The sequence below is a fragment of the Phalaenopsis equestris genome, unplaced genomic scaffold (assembly GCF_001263595.1).
Source record: "Phalaenopsis equestris unplaced genomic scaffold, ASM126359v1 Scaffold000972, whole genome shotgun sequence".
Lineage (NCBI taxonomy): Eukaryota > Viridiplantae > Streptophyta > Magnoliopsida > Asparagales > Orchidaceae > Phalaenopsis > Phalaenopsis equestris.
This window is the reverse complement of record NW_018165411.1, coordinates 45,347-71,082: the sequence shown is the minus strand read 5'-3', so window position 1 is coordinate 71,082 and position 25,736 is coordinate 45,347. Positions and strand designations below refer to the sequence as shown.

Sequence of the window (25,736 nt, the reverse complement as noted above, 5' to 3'; positions counted from 1 at the left end):
ATAAAATAAAAATCATACTAATATTATTAATGAATCAACCTGCTATATGATTTGTTAATTGAAGTCAAGAGGGTGAGGGCATCTCTCAATCATTCTTTACTCCTAACCGTCACAGAACGAAAGAGAGAGCGAAAGAAGGATTGAAGCAGGAAGGAAGGAAAGTTCTCAGAAGAGAGAGCGAAAGAAGGATTGAAGCAGGAAGGAAAGTTCTCAACTTGCTTGTGAGAGAATAAGATAATGAGGAAGCCGAAGGAGGAGGAATGTTCGTGTGGTTTTCCTCGTCATGCGAAACTTACCACACCTGATCGAAGTTGTTCCTTCTTACTCGAGCAACGACAAAGAGGAAGGAAAGATGATCGGCTTAATGCACTGCTACCATGCTCGTGTGAGGTGGAAGACGAGGTCGACGAAGAAGAAGAAGATGCAGGCAAATGGCTCTGGATTGAATCGATGGCGAAGGGAAGGAGAGAAACGTCTCACGTGCTTTTTTGGGGTGAATTGTGACCAAAGAAGAAAAGCATGCATGTCTTTTTGAGGAGGAAGAAGAGGGAAGAAGCGACCTCTGGCTCTGTCGAGAGGAAGGTCGAGAGGTCTTCTTGCTAATCTTTGCGTGCGGGTAGAAGTTGAGCATTAATAAAACGACTTTGGCTTTGCGCTTGCCTAGATGAAGAGAAGGAGGTTCGTGAGCCTCACGTGTAACTAGAAAGCTCCCTGCTACTATTAATATTACGCGAGGGTTAGGGCGGCTGGCTGAAGACTTAAGGTATGTCTAAAATTTTTATTAAGCGAATTAAAAAAAAGGTTAGATATTTATGAGTGTGAGTTTAATTAATTAATGTGTTAATATAAATTTACTTTAAACATGCATCATAAGTGGAAGATTGTGATGTCAAGGAGGAAGTTGACTCGTGCGCGATATTGGGCTTTATGTGCGAACTGTAAGAACCAAATTTCTTGTGTATTTAATGTTTTATGATGTAAATTTACTTAAATTGAAATTATTAGTTTACTTACTAAATGCTAATGACACAATTAATTTAATCAGATATAAAAAAAGTAGAATGGTATAGGCTGAATCAATTAAAGTTGTAAAAGAAAAAGGGTAATACCGTGTAAGGAGCAAATCAAGCTTTTAAGATTAAAAATTGTATAATCACTTATGTGTCATTTTAATTGCATGTCACTTGATATATTATGTATTTCTTTTCAGAATAAGGTTCCTATTAAATGATATGCATGTTCATTAATTTAGGTGGTTGTCCAAAGAAGTTAATGGAAGAGAAGTATTTCAGAAATCTCTTGTAAGCGAATGTTAGTGATTATTTTCTTTGATGCATTAAATTAATATATAATTAAATGAATAATTACAAAAAAATGATTTAAAAAATAAGTATTTCATTCTTGAATTTCATTTTAAATGTCTGAAATGGTATAAAGGAAGGGAGGAAAGTAATAGACTGATGAAGGTACATTTTAGATGATTTTAAGTTCGGGTATGATGATAATCCTTTTATGAATTTTAAAAAGGCTAAATATGGTAAATACTTAAAGTGAAATGGAAAGTGATAAGTTTAAAGTTTTAATAAAATGAATGTATTTTTTTTGGTCATTCATGCATGGCATATCATATGAACTTAATATATATTAGATTATAATTATTCACTAAGTCATACTTACAGTTAAAATCAATGTTTTCTTTCAGGAGAAGAAAAACTTTAGGTTGATATGTTTGGTAGGAAATACTTGTTCTATAGGAGGACTGCAACTGATAGGTACTATCATGATATGTGTGTAATTTTTTTTTTTACTGTTTCCTTTGGATAAACATATATGGTTGTGTAGTTGAGACTTAACTTGCAGATTTTCTAGCACCATTGGATGATTTAAATTTTCTTATTGTATCTGTGGGTTATTAGCGGCTCATTTATATGTATTGGAAGTTTTAGAAATGTGGATAGTTAAATATTTTTACTGTCCTATTGTAGTACCCGCCTTAGTTAATTCTAAGCGCTGGTTTGGGTTGTGACACTTTACCCCTTCTTTGGTTTCTTTTTTCTATTCTTTTGCTCTATATATGTGCTGTTTTGAGTGCTTTAGGGTTCAGTTTTTGTATTCCTAATTTCAAAGCTCTTGTCGCCAGACATATTCTCCTTTGTTAAGGCTCTACTAGGACGAGTGGTGCTCCGACTGTATTCTACTCCGAGGTGGTGGTTATATTGTCGATCTTACGTTGTCCGATATCCTCCCTGTTGCCGCACAGACGCTCAACGCCTTTCATGTTACTGCTCAGCTTCTCTAGACCCTTCTTGTTGTCGCTCAGCTTCGTCAAACCCTCTCTGTTGCCGCTCAGCTTCGCCAGACCTTCCATGTTGCCGCTCAGTTTTACTAGACTCTTCTTGTGTCCGCACAACTTTGCCAGACCCTCCCAGTTGCTGCTCAGTTTTTCAAGACCTTCCCTATTGCCGCTCAGCTTCCCCTGCCCCTTTTCAGTTGCCATCTCGCCCTCTGCTCCTCATTGCTACCGACACTCCTATCCCGCGCCACCTCTATCGTAAACCAGCCTTTGAGGAACCTCCCTGCTGCCGCCCCAACCTGTCAACACCTATCCCACAGCTGCCTTTTCCCTACCATTCACCTATTTGCTTCCATAACCACTCCAAACCATCTCACACTCATTGTCCAGCTGGAGTACATCACCTTCCCCCCTCCCCAGAATCCCTCTTGTAGTCGTGTCAATTTATTTCCAGTTTTACGATCCCTCATTTTCCTTCTCTCTAATTTCCAGGAATAATAATCGTATTTGCATGTTTTCGGATTAAATTTGGTATCAATCAGTGTTGTAAATGAATCATGTTGACCTTTTTGCTTAAAATATTTTTCAAGATTTGTCAAGCACAACCAAATATCTTTCAAGATGGTAAAAAAAGATGCTATTTTATATTCCTCAATTATTCTTATTTAAATCAATGCCCCTTCGTGAAATTTTGTTGCTGTGCCGTGAGGGTTGGCCTTGATATTTGTTGTGGAAGATTGATTGGCAGAGAATGAAGATGGAGCAAGCGGTTTTAATGGAAGCTTCAGGCTCTCAATTCTTCTCTTGTCGGTTCATGTGTTTCTCCTCAAATTAACTCATTAAAGACTCGGGGTTCCTCTTAAAATGAATGCTTTGCAATTTGTTTTCTTCTCTTATGTACATTCGCTAACAATTTAAGATTTTAAATGACAAGGATTTTTCTTCTTCATCAAACCATTCATAACTAAGGTCTAGAAGGCAACGAAAAGTATAGGTAGCGGTTGGGGCTAATGAGTGGTTGTTGAAGCTATTGATTCCAATGAATGTTTGTTGTCGAAGAAAAACATAGAAAACTTATTGATAACACTGATGAATGGGTGGGGGATATCAATGAGGTTGGGATGCTAAATGTTGAATCGCTAGAGCTAGAAAAGGCGAATCTGGACAGTCGTGATACTCAACTATATTTGGAAGGAGAGCTAGTTTTGATGGGGTTAGGGATGTGTTGGAGGTATCCTGGGCTGTTCATCATGTGCTTGTTGGCGAAATTATGGTTGATGATGAGGTTGGGGATCTTGCAAGGAGTGGAGATTTGGCTGGGCTAGTGATCCAAGCAACTGGGACATTAGCTAAAGATTTGGGAATTTGGAGACAATTAATTTTAGGATGAGGTAATTGATGGTTAGGGATTTACATATTTTGGGAGATTTTTGATTTTGGCAGTGACTACAGTAAAGACCTAGAACAACTCAAATGATTTTATTTGTTAAGCGGGAAAGTTTGGTCAACAGTGAACAATTTACACAACAATAAACTGAGTAAACAGAGAACAAAAGCTACCATCAGCGATTTTCAGTATCCTAAAAACAAAACATCACAGCCCACAACAATCTATTCTATTACAAAACTAACAGCCCACAACGCCAAAACTAATCAGAACTGGGAACTCTAGAGTTTGCAAGAAGGAACGTCGTGAGATTGGCTTCAGCACCTAGCTAATGAAGAAGGCTGGAAGATCTCTGCCTCAGCTGTCTACGCGGGCTTCCAATTAAATAGGCGCTTGTAACTAAGCTGGATAGTTTTCCAATACCTCTTGCCACTAATTGCAAACAGCTAGGTTAGCTTCATTTAAGATATTCAAATTACAGACTTAAAAGTAATGTGAAAACGGAGAAATAAAAAAATTCTTGTTTTTTCTGGAATGGGATTAAGGGGCTGCAGGTGAGTCTTGATTCTGGTTTCTGGAATCTATTCCTTTTCTGTGTTGCACTAGCTTCCATGTGTTGCTGCTTAGAGAACGTGCAGGGAATTTACAGAAAAGAAGCAGGCAGCTGACTTTAGAGATATGAGGGAACTTTGCTAAATTTAATAAGACAACAGAATCTGATTGGGGATGTTTGTTGATCCAAGATGGGTTGCTTGCTGAATGTTTTCTAATATTCTTGCCGAATTGTACAAACTTGGAATCTTTAAATGTCCAGAAAGCACCTGTTCTTTGGCTGGAGCACTGGACTTGTCCCAAACCAGGAAGACACTCTGTGAGCAGCTACTGTTGGGCTTCAAGAACCCCCGAGTTTTCCCAAACAGCTGACATGAGTGGGCTAAGAAGACTTGGCAGCCAATCTTGGTGAGGTCTAATGACCTCACTATGGCTTCCTCACTTCCTCGCCTCTCCAACTTGGGGAATCCACGCAGCAATGGGGAAATCCTTCCCAAATCAGGCTAACCTAAAAACCAAACTCACCAATGAGCCCTTCACCTTTTAAACATAGTTATCTATAGCTTTTAGCGACCTTAATTACTAAACTACTTCTCTTAAGGAAATAAAAGAAAAAAAAAGGTCTTCTGAGACTCTTTTCTTAATAAAAGTAACCTTTCCATTACTAACTATGCCAAGTAGCTAAAGACAACCAGGTGTGATTAGGTGTATCTGATGACATTGGGCTGTTGAAGACTAGATCTGATGTTGGAGTGAAAGTTGCGAAGGGATCCCAGATCAACTTTCAGAGTTTCAATGAAAATGGCAGCTAGATCCTTCTTGAATCTAATGACAAGGGTGATGATAACTAAAGTCCCCAATTTGATATTAGATCGAGAAGATAAATGATAATTCGAGGTGTTGAGAATTTCTTATATTGGTAGAAATAAGATGGAATTGGAGAATAACAATGAAAGAGGGCTAATTGATTCCTTGTACTATCAATTTGAGAGCATATGTAGGCTTGAAATAACACACTAGGACACCTTAACTATCTCTCAACCACACTATGATTAGCTCCTAACTACAACTACTCATCGCACATCTCTATCAATATGTGAATGCCTTTTTATTGATATACTTTATTCGGAAGGTAGAAGGTGCTTAATGAGATATCGAGAACAAAAGTTCCTTCTTTCATTTACATAGTTCTTGGTTGATGTTAGTGAATTGTTATAAAGATATGATTTGGATATTTTGGAGGATGCTACACTTCACTGGATTACATTTCCTATATAGGTTTGTTTCAGAATGCTAATACAATATTGCAACTGCTATTTATTGAGGAAGTGAAACTTGGATCTACATATGTATTTCTACAATTTTACATTTTTATTAGCTTGCAAAGGGCTAACAAATAGGTTATTAGGAAAGATTTATTTATTTATTTATTTTTTGTGAATGTAGTTCATAATTTCATTATTACAACTTTAATTGAAGCTGTTAACTTTAGCAATTACTGCTATTAATCTCTCTCTCTTTAATATATTTTTGGTAGTCATCTTCTGATTTAGAGCTCCCTATTTTTTGCAAACTTGTATTATAAGTTACTTTCTGTACCAATTTGTGAAAAAGGAGCTTAGTTGATTAGTTTTGTTATCTGTGTTTTCTTAACTTTTCTATGCATGGATTAATATTTTTGTGTTTCCTACCCGATTAAAGTTTGTTTGACCCTCTCTCTGGCCAATCCACAATTGATGAATACATTTACTTATATGCCTGCTGGTGCGTTGCACTCACGCACTCATTAAGACTGCTGATAGTTGGCCTTAGCAATTTGGATAACCCTTAATCACAGTTTTATTTACCATCTCCATCATTATAACACATGAATTTTGTGCGGGAGTTGACTTAGCTAGTTTTATTTCTTGTGGCGCTATTGCTCAGCTCTAAAATTGGAGTTCAATGTGAAGGATTGGAAATACAGTTTGAGAAGATGATTTAATGCAATTTTATAGATAATAAGATGTTGATTGCAAGTTCACTTTTTTTAGGCCCAATTTTACTTTTAAGAATACCAATTATTAGAGTGGTTTAGACATTTAGATGCTGCTAAATGCATTCACACAAATTTAGTTATGAACCGCAGGTAGCATTTTGATGAATTGTTGGTCATTCAAAATTGTATGTTGGAACGACAGTAGAGAATTTTTTTTTGTAGTTATATTTCATTCCTTGGTATATCTTATTATAACTTGATTGAATCAAAAGAAATCAAGGGATATGAATCACTGTTGGATTTAATTACGTTTTGCATTATATGTCTCTCATATTTTGATCCTAAGTTTATTCTTTTCTGGAAAGACATGCTTGATTATCTTAGTTTATATAGTATTTAATTATCTTATGGAAATTGATTTGATGCATTAAAGCATGATCTTTCTAACATCTAAGTTGACATTTTTGTTTAAGTTAGTCATTCTCTAAAGCCTTAAGTTATTCTTTGCTTTTTTTTTGTTCTTTTTCTTTCAAGAAAAGAGAGGGCTAAGGCTCCGTTTGCGAGCGCGATTCGGGTAGCCGGCCGCAGGATGGATCCCGCGGCACAGCTTTCTCGATCGGCTTTTTACACATTACCCTCATTGAGCCTCCCCCTCCCTCCTTCGTCTTCTTTCTCTTTGCCCACATTCTCGGTTCCTCTTCCTCCCAATAAAATTTTTGCGGGTTCTCCGTGTTCGGCTCTTCTTCCAGCTTCCTTCTGCATAGAAAGCAGAGACGGCCATCTTCTGCATTCTCTCACTTTGCTCACAATCTCGAAGCAATATTCTCTCAAGCAGATGCCCCACTTGGAATATGAGGAGGAATACACAATCACAGTGGAAAATGAACCAAGGGGAGAAGCAACAAGGGGATTTTTAATGGAAGAAGAAACAACCTGCTCGATGTGGCCTCGGCTTTGTCTCATTGCTTCTGATTTCTTCGTTTCCTTTTTGTGGGTTTGGTCTGAATCCCTGTTGAGGTGCTTAGCTTTCAGGTTTCTGGGATCGGGAAACAAGCCTCTGGTTCTTATCATAAGTGCTTTGTCGCAGTACCCTATTTCGTCTTCTTTGCCTTGGTGGGCAAGGCCATGAAGGGCGGCTTTGAATTTTGTATTCAAGCAGGCTTCAGTAAATCTTGGCGATAATCCTGCGAGCTGTTTGTTTGTTTCAGGATAATCTTGCGAGCTGTTTGTTTGTGTAATTCTCTAATTCTGCCAACTACTTGAATTTTTGGTTGTAATTTACAGGTATTGAGGATTTGGAAGGTTTTCTCAATCACTCCAATAGTCATGTTATTTTTCTACGAAACTTTTCCACCCTGATGCCACATACAAAAAGTTTCATAAAATAAGGATGCACCCTGGCAGTTTGAGAAGTGGATTCCTTTGCATTATCGTAGCTATTTTAGTTCTCTGTTGGAATAACATCATAAACATGCTTACAATCAATGACTCCAATGACATCCTTGAAACATAGGTAGAATCTCCTGTTGCTCTGAATGTGTGGGTGCGATAGAATGTTATCATGAGGCAACCATATGTACTCACCAACTAATGTAACCATATCTTTAAGACCATGTGATGGCTAATATTTTTCAAGAAATGCTGAAAAAGCCATTGAAATAACCAATTGTTAAAAAACGATATTTCTTGTGTATGACAGAAGATTGTGATCTACTAACATCTCCTAGTTGAATGAAAGTTATAAGAGGCTGGCATAAACAATTATATAACATTGTTAAATGGCTTGCAAATGTCTATGTAAGGGCAAGTATACATTATATGAGAAGGTGAAGAGGATCCAATGGAGTCTACTTATTGAGGAATGCTTCATCTCCTTGTAGTGTTCTATAATGTCACACAAAATAGAATAGAATGTGTTCCTGTCGATAGTAGTCATATTTGTTCATCAACATATGCAATCAATATAACCACATATATAGAAGTGCATCATTTAACTTTTAGAAGAAGAAGTGGCTAGGAAAACCTTGGAGTGTTCAATATTTCAATAAGTGTTTATGTATAAAACTGCACATAAAAAAGGAAATAAACAATCACAATAAAAATCTCTTTCAGCTATCTATGGTTTGATTATTTTTAGATTGTTGATTGATGCTAAGGGTGAAATCCATGGGCACCTCTTTTCTTTTTCTATATATGAATCAGTCGGAAAGGTATTTCTAATAAGCAAAGAATCTGTGGTATTTCAATAAGTATTTATGTACAAAACTGCACATAAAAAGGAAATAAACAATCACAATATAAATCTTTTTCTGCTATCTATGGTTTGACTATTTTTAGATTGTTGATTGATGCTAAGGGTGCAATCCATGGGCACCTCTTTTATTTTTCTATATATGAATCAGTCGGAAAGATATTTCTAATAAGCAAAGAATCTGTGGCATCTAATTTTTCTTAACTAGCTTTTTTCCTGTGATCATTCAATATTCTAACTCAAAATGGATAGTTAATATTTAGCATTTCAAGTTTGCTTATGAGTATATCAAATTCTTATAGATATTATAATTTTCTTATTTTACTTGTAATTTTATTAATTTAATTTCTTTTAATTTAGCACATTCGGGGTTCACTGTTAAGTGACGGTATATGAACTTTCTGTTCTGTTTAGAAATGAATTTCTGCTTCAGAAGTTTAAAAAATGTAGTTGTTACAACATTCTTTAAACAGTTTTACCAATCAGGGGCACCGTGATCATTTTTTCAGAAATAGCTGCCCTACAGCTGCTTTCACACAGCTGCATCAAACAGACAGTCAGCTTCCCCACAACTGCTTCTTGGGGCAGTGCAGCTGTAGTTGAAAAACTGAGAAGCTGCAGCTGCGCCAAACAGAGCCTAAGTCTTGTTCTATTATTTGAATAAAGTTGTCAGTTGTGCTGTATTTCAAATTAGGTGTCTTAGTGGCTGCTTCATCTCTGTAAAATGATTGCTGAACTCTTATGAAAAATAGGAATGTTTCGTCATAAATAGAAGTGGGAGAGATCTTGGGAATAGTTGACATATTCTCTGTTCTGTAGAATGTCTTATCTGTTTTGTACATGAGTTTTCATAAGAACTTATCAAGAGAAATGACATTTTCAGGTTATACATTAATTATCACTTTTTAAATGAGTATTAAGGAGCTATTTTCAATAAATTGCTTTCAGATGTTTACCCTTCGCAGCACTGCTCTGCTTTTAAAAAATCTATCATATTACATTGTTTATTTATTTCATACACATGATACACCCACCATTTCCAATCAAAGCCTAAAATTTAGTATTGTATAGTTATAATTTCTTTCTTTTTCACTTAATCCTTTGTTTATTTAATCAGACTTCATATGCTTGCAGAGTACCCACGTGGCTGCTCAATATGGTCAGACAGCATTTCTCTACCACGTAGTTACAAAATGGAATGCTGATCCTGATGTGCCTGACAATGATGGAAGAAGCCCTCTGCATTGGTATCAGCTATTGTTTTTTAAAGATCACTGCAAAGTTTATATTTACAAACATGTCTCTCTTTCTGTTTATTTATTATTTTGACTCCACAATTAAATAGCTTTGGAACATACTTGCTACTATAGTTTTATGCTCCACTTTCTTTGTCAATGGTCTTTCTTTGTTCTGATGAAAATTGAGGTTATCACTTATCATTATTAGACTTGTGAAATGTTATCAACTGGTGTCAGCATTGTTATGACAATCATAGGATCATTAGTAATGTGATTCACTTAGTAATATACATTTTACAGCTCCGCTTATATTCTCCTAACATTTTTTTTTGTAGGGCTGCCTATAAGGGGTTTGCTGATAGTATTCGCCTTCTTCTATTTTTGGATGCATACAGAGGGAGGCCGGACAAGGAAGGTATGCACAGTCCTTTATTGCCAATCATCAGCAAACAACAAAAAATATTGTAAAAGAAAAAGTGCCGCTTGGTGGGGGTGGGGGGAACCTGTGTAGAGTAATGTTTCCTTGATGCCAGCATTTGTGAAATTTATGGATGTATGATTGTGTTTGAAAATTTGGATTTATTATTAATCTACTTAATTTTAATTTACAATCTTTTCTCATCATAAGGTTGCACTCCTCTTCATTGGGCTGCTATCAGAGGGAATTTGGAAGCTGCAACGGTGCTAGTTCAGGCTGGGAAAAAGGAGGACCTCATGGTGACGGATAATACTGGTTCTACTCCTGCGCAGCTAGCTGCTGATAAGAATCATCGGCAAGTTGCCTTTTTCCTTGTAGGTTTTCTCCTTGTTGTGCAGTAGATAGTTTTTATTTTCTTAACTGATATGGTTGAATCTTTGATTTTAATTTTATTCTTGCACCCATTTTTCTTTATTTTTCTCAAGCAGAGAACTCCAAAATTGCATATAACTGTAGCGCTAGCTGCTGTATTCTTTCCTCCTGATTCTGGCTTTTCCGGAACAAAGGACCTGGTTTACTTTTGGATCGTAAATAAAGAGTGCTATGTATGCTTTCTAAAAAGGAAATATCAAATTTCTTTGATTTGGCTGTCATAGATTTGCTTTAAATAGTTAGAACATGTATGTGTGTATGGCTAAGTGTTGTTATCAGCATTAAGCTAGTATTCTTGTTAATGGACGCCTAGTGTTACCTTTTTTAAGTTGTGGGATAGGGTCTTTGGGATTTTGGCCTGGAGCAATAATTTTTATATGTTTTGAATAAGGAAAGAATGATTTGTTAAGGTTTGTTTGTTCTGCATGAAAGATGAATGCAGTGTAAATAGAATATTGGGGTTGTTTGGTTTACTGAATAAGTCCAGTGCTCGCACTGCGCAAGAAAATCTTCGAAGTAAGACACTTTAAAGGTAATGTGCTCTTTTTGGAATACTTTGAAGCTGTTTCTTCTTTTTCACATTTTTTCATTTGGTTTAAAGAAAAATGAAATCAAGGAGGGGGTTGGGCAATGGTCGGCGGTTAGCGGCAGCTTGTTGGTGGTGATAGAGGGCTGCTGCTGGCGGTGGCCGGGGGGGGGGGGGTGGGGGGGGGCTGGTGGGGGGGGGGGGGGGGGGGGGGTGTTGTAGTGTAAGATAATTTCAGCGATGGCAGCAGTGGTTGATTGATGGCTTACATGCATTGATGGCAAAGGTTGACGAAGACGTGCAACACTTTATGTTAAGTGCTGTATTTTGAATTCGTTGGATCCAACAAATTTTAAATACATTGATAATGAACTAAATAATGAATTCCAAATGCTTTATAATTTTGCAATGCATTTGAAATTCATTCTACCAAATACCCAAATTTTGAAATTTCTACAAAAGGAATATAGTGCACTCCTTTTGCATCAAACCAAGTAGCCTTTTAGTGTGCAATTGTTTGTGGGCAACAGGAAGTGGGCGCAAGCAATGTTTGGCTGGCGGGTGCGGGGGGGGGCCGGGGGACCTCCCCCCCAGCCAGTGGCTGGTGGCCAATTAGCAGGGGCAGGAGATTCCAATAAAGCTCCACTTTTATTGTTTATTTGAGTATTACTTAAAAACGGATGAAATCCAATTGTTTTAAAGTTATACTCTCTTGCCTTTTTTTTTAATCAAACACCCAGTTTTAAACAAATGCATGAGTTCCATCTACTTTACACCTTTTTTTCACCAAATGAAACATATCCTAATGTAATAGTTATGTATATACCTTTTAATCTTTGAAAGGCAAATGTTAAAAAGTTGTAATCCTATTATGTTCTTGGGGCTTTGCTATTTTGGTTTTAATCAAAAGTGAAATGAAATTTAGTCATTTTCATTAGTCTAACTCAGGCCTACTTTAGTATTCTTTTTTAAGGAAAGTTTTATCATCAATCAATGAAAAGAGTACACGTCGAAGCAAATGTAAAACTTTACTTAATGAGAATAAGAACTATAAAAAAAATATGCTGAAAAGGTCATCATGTGGTGACTGAACTAGCAAAGGAAAGAAATGAGCCCTTAGAGATCATCACATTAAAAATGCCTTACTTGAAGCTTGATATATTTTGGAGAGTGATGGACTTACTCTCTTGCTTTCTTTTCCTGTCTTGGCTTGCTTGTATAAGTTGAAACATTGTATCTTTAAGCTTGTCTGTGATAGAATTGCTAACATCTGAAACAACCAAAAGAGAGTTAGGGCATTGTTAGGATTAGGATGAAAAGCGCTTGGCGGGTCTAGAACATTAATCATGGCAGTATAGGTGCAGGTTAATCAAAATTCATGGTTAGCAATATATGGTGGCATTGATTATGAGGGAGTATTCAAAGATGATTCACACTTTTTAGCATAGTTTAGAAGTACTCGGGATAACCATTAATACATTAAAGGAAAAGTTTTTATCAAATGAAAGATTCTCACTGCTATAATGTTTCATTTGCTGTCGGTTTGCCCTGAGGCATTCCGAAAAATTGTGATAAAATATATTACAAGCGGAACTGAAAAAAGGAATGTTTTAATTTCACATTTTTGCTTGTCTCAAAAAGATGTGGAGTAAATTCAAATTTCTTTCTCAAGCTGAGAAGTTACATCCAATTCAACTAGTTTTTCAGCTACTAATGATCTAGATAGACTAACTATTCTGCATCCACCTGAAACAATTTATGAAGATTTGAGGCAAGAGAATATAAAATGGATTTATTGAAGTAGTAAATTTGAAGTATGTGGGAAATTTATCCAAACCAGAGTTATAGTCTGTTCTACTGATCAGTCAAAATGAGCTGAACATTTAATATACACATTGAGAACCCATTCTTATAATATGTTCACTGAGGGAAGTCTTTGTAATTTGAGTATTGAGATAGTTAAAATATGATGAAAATTAAATAAGTTCAACAAACTTCAAAATTAATATTCCACAACTAAATCAAACGTAGATCAGCCAAGAATCTACAAAATATTCTATCCTCGGATGACCCCAAAAAGGAAAGCATTAAAGATGTAACCGAGTTAAATATCTCATAAGTGAATATGGGGGTGGTCTACTTTGTAAGGAGCAAGACAACTTAAGATGGGTCGCTCCAGGCCCTTGCTAAAATATGGGCAAATGAGAAGAGGAGTTGGAAGAGAAGTAGGACACTTATTACTCTTAAAAGCCTTATAAAAAAAGGGGGGTTTGCATGAAAAGGGATAGCCCATAGTCGGAGAGCTTGAAGAACACGAGTATTCATAGGACAACTCTCACAATCTGGTCATACCTACCTTACTAGAAGTAGGTGATCTAGTCGTAGTGGATAGTGATGAGAAATTTGAGTTGAGTGAGAGTGAGATGGCATGATATCAAAGATGAGTTGTGGAGGAAATATTGTTGCGATATAAACCATACTGACACCATAAGAGCATCGAGATCGGAGATGGCATCATGCTCAGGGGCATGCCAAGCTAGAATTAAAGCACCTTGTAGATCAATAGAGAACTTTAATTGTAGTTGGGTTTCATAGTAGCAAAAAATAGTGAGGACGTGCAAATTGGCCATTCCAAGTGTGCAAACTATGAGTGTAGGGCTTTGAAAACATGTGTGTGGCAACTTTAGGCTATGCATGAGGGCCCATATGAGGGCCCATGCAAGAGGCTATGCATGAGGGCCCATGCAAGAGCAGTGCGTATGGTGATTGTTGGTGGGATGAATGTAACAAACATGCATAAGCATTGCCTGATCACTGATCTTAGGGAGATGAGCAGTTTGGGTTTTGTTTGAGAAGTTGTTAATATTATTTGTACTTTAACTATTAGTTAAAATATATAACTAATAATTAATTTATTGTATGATATGATTTTATTAATTATAATCTAGCTTATTTACATGAAGGCATAAGTATCTACAATTTTCAATCACCCATAATTATTAAATTGGTTGTAGGGCATTTTACCTATTGCTTGTTAAACCATGATACTTGATCATATCATATTTGCAAAGAGGGGGGAAGCACATGTAAGGCATTAATTGTTGTGTCCTGCATTAATTTGATTTGGTTTAATGCTGCTTTTTTGACTTAGTATTGGCGAAATTGGATACTTTGTATCTCCAGTGATGGAGGCGTCCCACCCACGATGCGGGAAACTGCATGAGCTGTGTCCCGAGATCCCTTTGTCTGGATCAAAACTGATCCAGACTTGGAAGGGCTGACTGTTTCTTTCATGTTGACTTGGTGCCTCCTTGCCATATGGGGATCCAATCCTAGGTAACTAGAACTTATTTATGTGATTCATGTGTTTTAGGTTTTCAGCTTTTCGTGATTTTATTTCAGGACAACCATTGACATTCTCCGTGTTCCCGTTTAGGGCTATATGTAAGAATGAATGTTGCTCTGAGATGGTGACTATTCTTGGCCCTTCCATCCTCCGCAACCTTTCTGTTGCTGCTGCTGTCGTTGTAGCTGCGGCAACCGCACTCACCCACACAACTACAAACCCACCCCCAAACAACACCTTTGCTGTCTCATGCAGCCTTGCACCTCCTTGTCGCCTCTGTCCTCGCCTCCATCACTGTTCTAGCTTCCCTCTTTGCTTCCACTCCGGCTCTAGCGCTCTCGATTGCTGCCATCATTGTTCCAGCCACCAGAAATCCTCTCCACTTCCTAACAACTGCTGTTCCAACAATCCTGGACCATTTCTTTGCCACCCAACTGCTGTACCAGCCCTCGTCCACCGCTTCCCTGCCACATATCTACTGTTACAGCCTTCGAGAACCCCAATTATACCTTGCTGCCATCTAGGACAGGAAGAACCTGCCGTTCCGTTGTCATATCCACCCATTTCTTCCGTGCTCCCACTTTACCACCAACATCTGGACCTCCAACAGGTAGCACCATCACCTGCTATCCACTCTAGTTTGAGTTGGTGTTGTCATTTATTGCACTTTCAAATTTTCGCGTGTCATGCTGTTGTAATTTCCCCTTTCAATTGTGAGGTTGTAGCTTCTCTATTTGTATTTCAACTATAGTATTTGCTATCTATTGTTATTTGGGTTAAGTATGGTATCATTTGGTATCAATGCTAACTTAACCCTAGTCCTATCATAGGGTCATATCATCCACCCTACCCAACCCTACCTCCATCAAAAAATATTCTTTCCCACCCTTCATCACCCCTACACACTCCTTTCCACCTACTCACCCCAAACCCTAATCATGCCTATGCGAAGGCAATTGTCGGAACTTGATCACCAGTTGACCATGGAAGAGTTACAGAGATAGTTCTGTCGAGTGCTACATTGGCTCAATGTCATCGAGGAAAGAACATGTCATAATACTTTGGGATATAGTATCGGAGGAGGCCTAGAGATGACATGCTATTAGAGTACACATAAATGAAGTGCCTGTTAGAGGATACATAAATAAAGTTTCTGTTAGAGGATATATATATGAAGTGTTTGTTTGGAGGATACATAGATGAAGTGTCTGCCAGAGGATACAGAGGCTCAGGAGCGAAGGCGGACATACCTAATTTCAAGGGAGAATGGATCTAGATGACTCGCTGAGTGACTGCAGACTATCGAGAGAATTTTTGAATACAAGCAAATGTTAGATGACCGGAAAGTAAAATTGGATGCTATAAAACTGAAGAACACCTTATTGTGGCAGGAGAACTTGAAAAGAGAGAGAAATAGAGAAGAACAAAACAAGATTAGTAATTGAGAGAAGATAAAGAGAGAATTGCAGTAACTTCTTCTTTAGCTTAGTACAAACCGAATATTTACACCCCAACATCAAAAGTGGAGTGACCACATCAATGGGCGGCCGCCAAATCTTATATGTTGGGTTCAACCTCAGGATCCTATAGCCAAAGTACACCCCGAGAACATCCAAACCGACCCCACCTGAGGAGAAACTAATTCAAAGTAGAGAATTGGTGGAGCGAACCAGTATTCCTAAATCCGCCCCAGCCAGAAAGTGTGCCTTATGCCATGGGTTTGGGTACAGTGCACCAGATTGCGCAAACAAGGGTACAATTTATTTCCCTGAGCAGAGAGCAGTTGGAGAGATGGACAATGATACAATAGAAACTGAAGAAAATAAGGACACATATGATGAGTACCAACTGCCAACCAATGAGGAAGAGACGCCATCGATTTATCTCTACCACAGGAGAGATTCCAACAAAGTTAATAGTTCTGTTTAGAAGGTAGCAAGTCTAGGGTAATAGGCGTTTATATAAAGTATGAGATTATGGTCCTCAAACTTCTATTTTGCTGGCGTTGAGAAGAGCATCAACAAAGTTGAAATTGGATGTCTAAATGAACTGTGAGTTTGACAAGCCAATATTAGACACAGAGTAATTTTAGATAAGGAAATTTCACAATCTTTTTTTGATATATAACTTACCTCCTGAGTTGCCCATAATGAAAGAGGTTCAACGTGTCAGAGATGAGACCCTTTTTGCCACTTTTTAAAGATTATAGGGAGTCATTGGTGTATTAAATTCAATTCAACAGTGTATCTATCAACAAATAGTCATACGTGAAGGATGAGCTATCACTTTGAAAATTGCTTTAGGATTTTGGGCAGAAATAACATCCTACAATGAGATCTATTTATTTTCAGATAAGAAGAAGAGACCCCTCCTGAGTGATTATAAATCAGTATGGTCCAGTCTGCTATAGATTTCATTCTAGAGTTGATTCCTTCTGACAGATTTTTTTATCAGATATATTCAGTCATGTAGAAGAAGTGGGAGAAGCAATTTATAAATGTGACTGCTCGGGGCTTGATTCTTGAGAATAGTCATCTATAGTGCTGACTCAGGTTGTGCCAAAAGATGACAGATATCTATTATATCAAGATGTGCTTTGAAATGATGCTTATAAGATTGACTTACTGGGAATGCACAATATTCTTAACAATTTCAATGTTGTCGACTTCACACTATACAATGAGTCTTCAAGGAGTCAGAAACTTCGGCAGATGAGGTTGAAGCTCCCTCAATTTTGGGGAGATTGACACGGGCGTCCCACAAACGTTGCAGAAACACCCGGGAGCCACGTCCCGTGCTTCTTTCGTCTGAACCAAACTGGCACAGACCTGGGAGTGCCGACCGAGTCTTCCCTATTGATTTGACGCCTCTTTTCCATAGGGGAATCTAATCATAGTCATCTAGGGCTCGTTTATGTTCATGTGTTTCTAGTTTTTAGTTTTTCATGATTTTTCTGTCAGGACGTTCCCTTCTAGAGCTATAGCTGAGGATGCTTAGTGCTCCAACTTTATCTTGCTCTGAGGTGGTGACTATCCTTAACTTTCGCATTCTCCTTAACCACCTCATCACCACTGGCATTGTTGTACTGCTGTAGCCACCCCACACTCGACAACCCTTTGCTGTCACCTGCAGCCCCGCGCCTCCGTGTCGCCTTCATCCTCGCTGCCATCATTGTTCCAGCCTCCCTCTTTGCTGCCCCTGCAATTCCAGTGCTCCCATTTGCTGCCATCACTGTTCCAGCCACCAAAAATCCTCTCCCCTTCCCATCAACTACAGTTCCAGCCATCCCGGACCACTGTACCTGCTACCAAACCACCATTCCAGCCCTATTGCACCACCTCCCTGCCACAAATCCATTGTTCCAGCCTTTTTGAACCCTAATTCCACCTTGCTGCTGCCCAGGATTACCACCACCATTCTATACCCCTCAACAGCCCCCACCGTCACCTGCGATCTTCCCTAGTTTGAGTTGGTATTGATATTTGTTGCAATTTCAGATTTTCATGTCATGTTATAATTCCCCTTTCAGTTGTGTGGTTGTAACTTCTCTATTTGAATTTCAGCAATAATATTTCTTATCCATTGTTGTTTTGGTTAACTCCTGTATCACCCAAACCATGGAAAAAAAAAATCATATTTTAGGATGGGTTATACCGGTTGGCTTCTACTTTATTTTGAAGATGAAAACATCATGATATATTGTTGAAATAATATTCAATTTGCGGCCAACCTCTTTCTATCACTAATAATTCAACAATCTATGAGCATCTTTTCATCTATAGCAATCTAATAATATGTGGATGATCGCGTTTCATCTACAACAATTCAATATCCAGGGACACCAGTATTCTATTTCTTTTGCATAGTTAATTTTTTATTCTAAAGTTAAAGAATGGTTTTCAGATTTATTTATTTATTTCTTTTATCTTGCTAGTTTTCTTTCTACCTATGTATGTATAGTTTCAGCTTGTATGCATAGAACAAGAGAATAAAATTCACTCATAAAATCTCCCATTTTACTTCCCCCTCTTCTCATTCAAATTTTCAAGATACACTAAGTATGAATATTTCTTTAGTTATCTTTCAGTCACTTGTAATTGTTCTACTAACTCAATAATGTTGAAGTACTAGTTCTAATCTTTATTTGGGATCATGGACTCGCTTTATTGAAAGAAATAGCTTCGAAGCAATTATTTTTTGAATCTCAATCAAAGACGATTGATGCAAAATTTTCTGTTGTATTATCATACACTTTCTTGTTCTCCTACTATATGTAGGAAATAATTAGGCTTTGCACATAACCAGCGTAGAAATGATAACACATATATGCAGGGAAATGCTAGAAGATTGTTTGATAGACGATGTGATGGGAATACCTATTTTGGAAGATTATCAAAACTAGGACTTGCTCCTTTCCTTTGGTGCATTATTATCTCTCTGCTTGCTACATATACAAATTCGGTAGTAACAGGTATATATTCCTTTTTATTCTTTTGTTTATGGTCAAATAAGTTTCTTAATTATTTTTTCTTCCCAATCTGCATGCTATGCGTAGGATCAAGTTTTTCAAGGTTGACACCGGCATTTGGGCTTTTTGCATGGCTGGGAGTTTTACTTGGTTGTTCAGGTTTATTTATGTTCTATAAGTGTAGCAGGTGCGATATCTTATCTTATTTGATGCCTTGAATTATTTGTTTCTAGCACCTTTTTCTTCATTCCCTTATCATGCAGGGGCATGGATTTTCCCCTGAACTTTTTTTTTCTTTGCCTTCTTCGGATTGCTTTAGCTTTTTGTAATTTTATTCTTACTTCAAATAAAATATGCTCTGGTGGCTTTATTAAAATTATTTCAGTTATTAAATATTTAAATTCAACTACCCATTTTTGATAAAGGCTTGTGTTATTGCTGCTGGTGGTGGTGTCCTTTTCTTTTACCGCCATTTCTGAGAGGGGCAAGCAACCATTCTTTGACAGATCTTTTAGCATCTACTAAAGAAATTGTTAACTAGATTTGAATTTGTTGTTCACAATATCATTTTGGCTAGATCAGTTTTTTTGAGTTCTTGCCCAACTATATGCTGGTTTTCATTTATGATATTTTCTTTTCTTAAATGCACATAATCAGTAGAGCGAAAGACTTGCACCTGTAGTGTTTTCCGCCGCACCGAGCCTGCCAATTAATTTGAACAATTATTTTATGCTCAAGGTTAAAAGGGCAATTTAGTCATTTGATAGTTATTATTGTTGGGTATAAATCGAGCTTATTTGTTTAGGGTTAGGGTTATGATGAGATTGTGTAGGTTTTAGGGTTAGGGTTTTTGGAGGGATCACCTACATCTCGAATTTTAGGTGTTTATTTTTGATGCATTTGAGTTGTGTTATTTTGTGTTGAAGTAAAGAATTTTATTTGCACTAATTTTGCTTTGAAATTTCATCTCCGTTCGTATCAAATTCGTATCAGAACAATCGATCACTTGGAAACAAGCGACGAGATCGTGAGTTCGTGATACAGTCGCGTCAGCCAAAGACGGGATCACGATACAGTTGTGCTAAAAGCGAGCAAGGAAGCCATGCTAAAAGAGAACAAGGAAGCCATCAACGAGAACACAACTTGGGAAGCTGATGGGATCGCAACCATTATACAAAATTTTCTCGAATCGAGCTAGTTGTGAAGTTGACGGGATTGCGACGTACAAGCGATGCCTTCATGACCTAACCTTGCGAAAGAGTCGATTCGATTGAGTTGTGAAGCCAAAGGGATTGCAACTTACAAGCGCCGCTGTTGTGCCTAGCCTGGCGAAACAGTCGCGATCCGAGATAGCTGAGAGGCCAATGAAGGCACTACAATGTACAAGGCAGGTAAATCCATCAGATTGTCTCGATCTGTAGTACGTGCCGTCTTTGTGACAATGTTATAAAATGGGTGGGCGGTAGGCGCGACATTTTAGCTATTATGGGTTGAGACATAAGCTCCAAAGCATTTCAATAGAAAAAAAATAAGAAATATAAATATTAAGAGAAAAAAAATAAACTACTTGTGCTTAATAAAATAATTAGTTAGAGACATTAAAAGAATTTTTTAAAACAAATCTTCTGGGATTAGAATCTTCAAGATATTAGCATAAATCCGTCATATACATTAGAAATATATAAAAATATTTAAACATGTCCGAGTCAAAAAATAAATTTGTGCTCAATTGATCTCAAATCTTGACTGTTATTCATTCTTGAAATTTATCATCATAATTTCTTCTCACCAATAGTTGTGTCCAAATTACAACTAAGTCCTTCATATTGTTTGCTTTCATTGTCCACCTCATAATCTGTTTACCCTTATTATTGTAGTCTAAATTATGAAAATAAATAAAATGACATTCATAAATATTTAGGATCTTTTTTTTATAAGAATGCATAATTTGTAAATTTTTAGGATTTTCCATTATAAGTTAATAACTAACCTTACACATTAAAATAAAAAACAAATCAGATCAAATCCACCTCCAATTAACATGAAATTTTGTATTATAAGTTAATGGATTATGTGATCTGTAGCAAACATGAAAAAAAAATCAAATTTGCGGTTTACTGTAGTTGCAGTGAAATAATCCACTAATAACATGCAAAACAATAAAAATCACATATCTATTTGCTAACCAAATGAATCGCACTATGTGAGAGAAGTTGTTGGTGCGGGAGAGAAGCAGATGCCGTGAGATTTTCTACCTGCTAGAGATGAAGCTACGGGATCGCTTTCGTGCGGGATGAAGCAGACGGAGGGGTTGCCTGCGTGCGAGAGCAAAGTAGACAACATGATTTCCTGTACAGGATGACTTACTTGCAAGGGACGAAGCATACATCGACGTATATGACTGCTGGATCGTCTACGACTTTGTGTGCACAGATGGAGGAAGTAGAATGTTGTGGGAGATCTTCTGCGTGCTGGAGACTTTTGTATTTGCGTGAATCTGGTAGGTCTGCAAAATTAGGGATTTTGTTTCCTTTTTATTTGATTAATAAGTGGGTGATACGTCCCGTGAGGCGCAACTTGCGCTCCGGGCGTAAAAAACGTTCCGAGGCGCAAGCCATATAAGATTTTTGCCCTCTTATGGCTTTGGGCGAAATGAATTGAGCCTCGCCTGGGGCGTGCCCTAGGAATGCATTTTTAAATAGAATTTGTGACTGAACCTCAAGATATAATCGCGATTCGAGTTAGCTAAGAAGCCAACTACAAGATCACAATAAAAAAATAGATGCTCAGGAGGAGAAATTAGATAAATAAGTAACTTAAATCATATATATGGAAGGAAGGAGCATTTTTCGTCTATGGAGGGGAGGCTCTCGTCCTTGCTGGAGGGGAGATTTACTACTCTGGAAGAAATGATGAAGTAGATCATTGAGTTTCACGCTAACTTGTCATCGTTTGCCTTAGGGTTGAGCGACAACGTTGGGAGGAGCCGCTAGCGGCAACAATCTGAAAGATGTGTGCGACATTAGGTCACTGTCGCTCTCTTGGGCAGATCTGGAGTCGTGGAATTGAGCAAAGGAATTGGGAGCTGACTCGAGCTACATCACTTTCAAGAAATAGTGTGACATCTGCATGACTGGAACAAGCGGAAGCACACAGAATCAAGTTAAGGACTTAGGAGTACATTAGAGCTACAACATTTGAATGGAATTACACGACATTTGGAGGTTTGGAACGAGCAAACGAAAGCAAAATGTGATTACGTGCGCTTTGGGTTGATAGAAGATTGATTCAAAGGATTTTAGCAAGGAACATGGTGCCACATTGGGTGGGACCCTGGCGGAGGGTTCTAACTAACCGCGCCTTTGTCTTTTGCTGCAGTAGCCTTTTAGGCGGAAGGAGATCCAGGAGCTTACGAGGACGGGCCAACTTATCATGGGATGAGCCAGACTTATGGAAGAAGGGAAGAGACACCTGATACAGATTTGGTTGAGATTCCCACCGATCCAACCACTTTTTTATAACGGGGTTAAACCCAAATCAAAATAGGAAATGCAAATATCATTACTCAAAAATAAATAGAGGTTACACATGGAAACATGGAACTAGCAAGTAACAAAGACACAACACGACACAGCTAGGGCTGAGGGTGAAGACGGAAGTGCGGCTGTTTAAGGGTAAATAGTAACTAAAGCAGGTTGGAGGTGGCTAGAATGGGGCGACAACGGGTTGGAGGTGGCTGGAGAGGGGCTACAACAAGTAGGGAGGTGTCGACAACATGCATGTAGCTAGAAGAGACGTCAGCGGGGTAGTGGTGGCTGGAAAGGAGTGGCAACAAGTAGTTAGATGGCTAGAGGGGCTGACAACAAGTTGGAGATGATTGGAAGGGCTGGCAACGAGGTGGATTTGGCTGGGAGGGATGGCTAGTTGCAGGGAAACAACAAGGAGGTTGTTTTCGAGTGAAGACAATGGCCATGACGACAGTACAACGGAGGAGAGGCTGTGGGAAGCGGACAACGATAGTTAAACATCACCTCAGGATGAGTTATATCTGGAGCACTTTTTCGCATTCAAATACAACCCTAGGAGGGAATACTGGATGTTGGAAGTTGTCCTGACAAAAGATTGAAAGAAAAATTGCCCTAAAACATAATAAATAACATATATATAAGCTCGACAATCTTTCAATTTTATGCTGCTTCTCATTTTTTGCACTTGATTCTATAATACAATGAGTCACACTATTACTAATTCTATTGGAATTGAACTTAGGTTTCTTGTTAAGAGTTTGTGTGAAGTGTAAGGCATATTTTTTTTTCGATAATAATATTTTTTTTCTCATTGTGTTTTGTGTTAACTCCGATATTATTCGACATCAGAATTAGCCTAACTCTAGTCATATTTTAAGGTTTCTAGCATTCACCACACTCAAACTTTTCTTCACCTAAAATTTTCCTTTCTTACTTTACATCCCACTTAAACACCTCTCTCTACCTACCTACACCCAAATCCTAGCCATGCCACCAAGGAGATAATCGCCGGAACCCTGATTGAGGGGAAATCATATGATTCCGTTCAAAAATTCACAAAGAGATGTCTAGAGGATCTCTATGGAGACCCGTCAACTATAATAAAGACTTGCCACCAGTAGGAGGCAATCTGAGTGGGTCACCTGTAGCCATAATAGTGACTTAGTAAATCAAAGAAATTGAGCGAATCTCTTTCACCATGTAAATTCCTCGGATGAAGGACCTTTACCTCGAAGATATGACTTGAAATATCTAAGAAGTCAGAAGTTTGAATTAAAGGTGAATTTGCCATGTTTCGACAGTCACATGGATTTGGATGAGGTCATTGAGTGTCTCTGGACCATGGAATGTGTTTTTGAGTGCTAGGACGTCGCACTAGACAGAATGATGAAACTAGACTCCAACAAGTTAAAAGAAGAGTGTTTCTCAGTGGTGGGCAAACTTAATGGTTCTTCGATAGAAAGAAGAGAAGAGTGAAATTACTACCTGATTCAAGATGAAATGAGAGATGCAACGCCAATTTTTATCAGCTCACTACAGACTAGATGCTCAGACCCTAGCTATAGAATTGGAGAAACAACATTGACGGTCGACCACTAGATCTTGCACGCAAGGTTCAACCCCAGAATCTCATAACCAGATTACACCCAGTGGAACATCCAAGCTAACTCTGTCTAAGACCCTAGTTCAGAGTAGAGAACAGAAGTTATCAATCCGCATTCCCAAATTCATCTTAGCCAGGAAGTGCTTCAATTGGCACGGATTTGGGTATATTGAAGCATATTGCACAACTAGTGAAAGATATATTTCACTCAGCAGAGGGCTGTTGAAGAAAGGCGTAATGACACAGTAGACACTGAATAATATTATGACACAAAGAAGGATTATTGACTTCCAACTGATGAGGAAAAGATGCACATAGTTTCAGCTGATCTCATGAGAGAAACTCCAACCGAATTAATAGCAATTGTTCAAAGCACTCTTGAGTTTCAGGAACTGACACCAGAGGCATGACAACTCCAGATAAGAGTAATTTAGACTTTTCAAATCTATAGACTCCTGAGTTGCCCCTACAGAGGGAGGTTCATCTTATTAGTAATGAAGCCCTTTTGTCCCACATCTGGGAGATATGGAGTTACTAGAATATTAGATTTGGTTCAACAGTGCACTCATCCTCAAATGTTCGGACATGAGGGATGAATCACAACTTTGAAAATTGCCTTTGGAGCTTTATGGGGAGGAAAATTCTCCAACTGGAACTTGGGCATTTCAGAAAAGAAGGAGAAGAAATCTCTCTTGAGTGGTTATACTTCAGTGTGGTCCAACTTTTCATAGGTTTTTGTCCGGATTAGATTCTTCTTTATATACTATTTATCAGATACACTATGATGAGTATGAAGAATGGAAGAAACCAATTACAGATTTAATGACTCGAGGCTTTGTTCATGAAGATACCCATTCACGTTTAATTTCAGGTATGATTTTTCTAAGATAGGATGCATACATACTATATCAAGATATGCTTTGGAATGCCAACAATAATAAGATTGACTTATTCGGAGATTACAAGATTTCTGCCACTTTCAATGTGGTTGTTCTGATGCCTTACAATGAGGAGACATAATAAGCTTTGACAGATGAGATCGAAGCTTCCCAACATCGGGAGATTGATGCTAGAGCTTACCGTGTCAAATTACTACAATGTAGTAGCTGTTATAGAACTGCTGAATTACCTATTGCGGGAGATGGTCTGAAACCATCCTGTTTTCCTTTCTTATGCTTTCTTTTTTATTATTTTTCATTCATTTTTAGTCCTTTCCTATATATGTGTTGTTTTGGGGTTGGATGAGAGTTTTTGGCTCAAATTTCTTTTGGGACAACCGCCGATATCCGTTTTCCTCTTTTGAGGGCTATGTACGAGGGATTGGGTCGTGCTCCGTCTGTATCTCTCTTCTGAGGTGGTATTTATCTTTCCCATTCCCCTTCTGCATCCTCTCCAAACCTTTCATCTCGATTGTTTCCTGCTGCAACCGCCTAGAACCGTTGTCAATCTTATTATTGCTAGGGGTGTAAACGAGCCGAACACGAGCGAGCCATGTTTGGCTCTTTTATATTTCGAGCTCAAAAAATGTGTTCGTGTTCGGTTTGAGCAAGATTTAAAAATTATTATTTATATTAAAACATCATTTGAATCTAATTTAATAATTTTTATTCTATTTTCTTAATCAATATTTTAATTGATTATAAATTTTTGTAGCCTTGTAGTCAATTATATTTTTTAAAATACTACTTAATATATATATATATATATATACATATAT

The 25,736-nt window shown here is 37.8% G+C and overlaps 1 protein-coding gene across 2 annotated transcripts in view; it reads left to right on the top strand.

Moving 5' to 3' along the window:
- The window catches only part of LOC110032555 (protein S-acyltransferase 24), a 52,832-nt gene that overhangs the window by 8,976 nt on the left and 18,120 nt on the right, over positions 1-25,736 (top strand). For both annotated transcript variants that reach the window (XR_002294862.1, XM_020736216.1), the window contains exons 3-7: positions 9,596-9,708; positions 10,035-10,114; positions 10,328-10,491; positions 18,754-18,892; positions 18,977-19,076. Coding sequence is in view for 1 of the 2 variants with exons in the window: in XM_020736216.1 (XP_020591875.1) it covers positions 9,596-9,708; positions 10,035-10,114; positions 10,328-10,491; positions 18,754-18,892; positions 18,977-19,076 (596 nt within the window). In the remaining variant the exon portion in view is untranslated. The remainder of the gene's footprint in view (positions 1-9,595; positions 9,709-10,034; positions 10,115-10,327; positions 10,492-18,753; positions 18,893-18,976; positions 19,077-25,736) is intronic.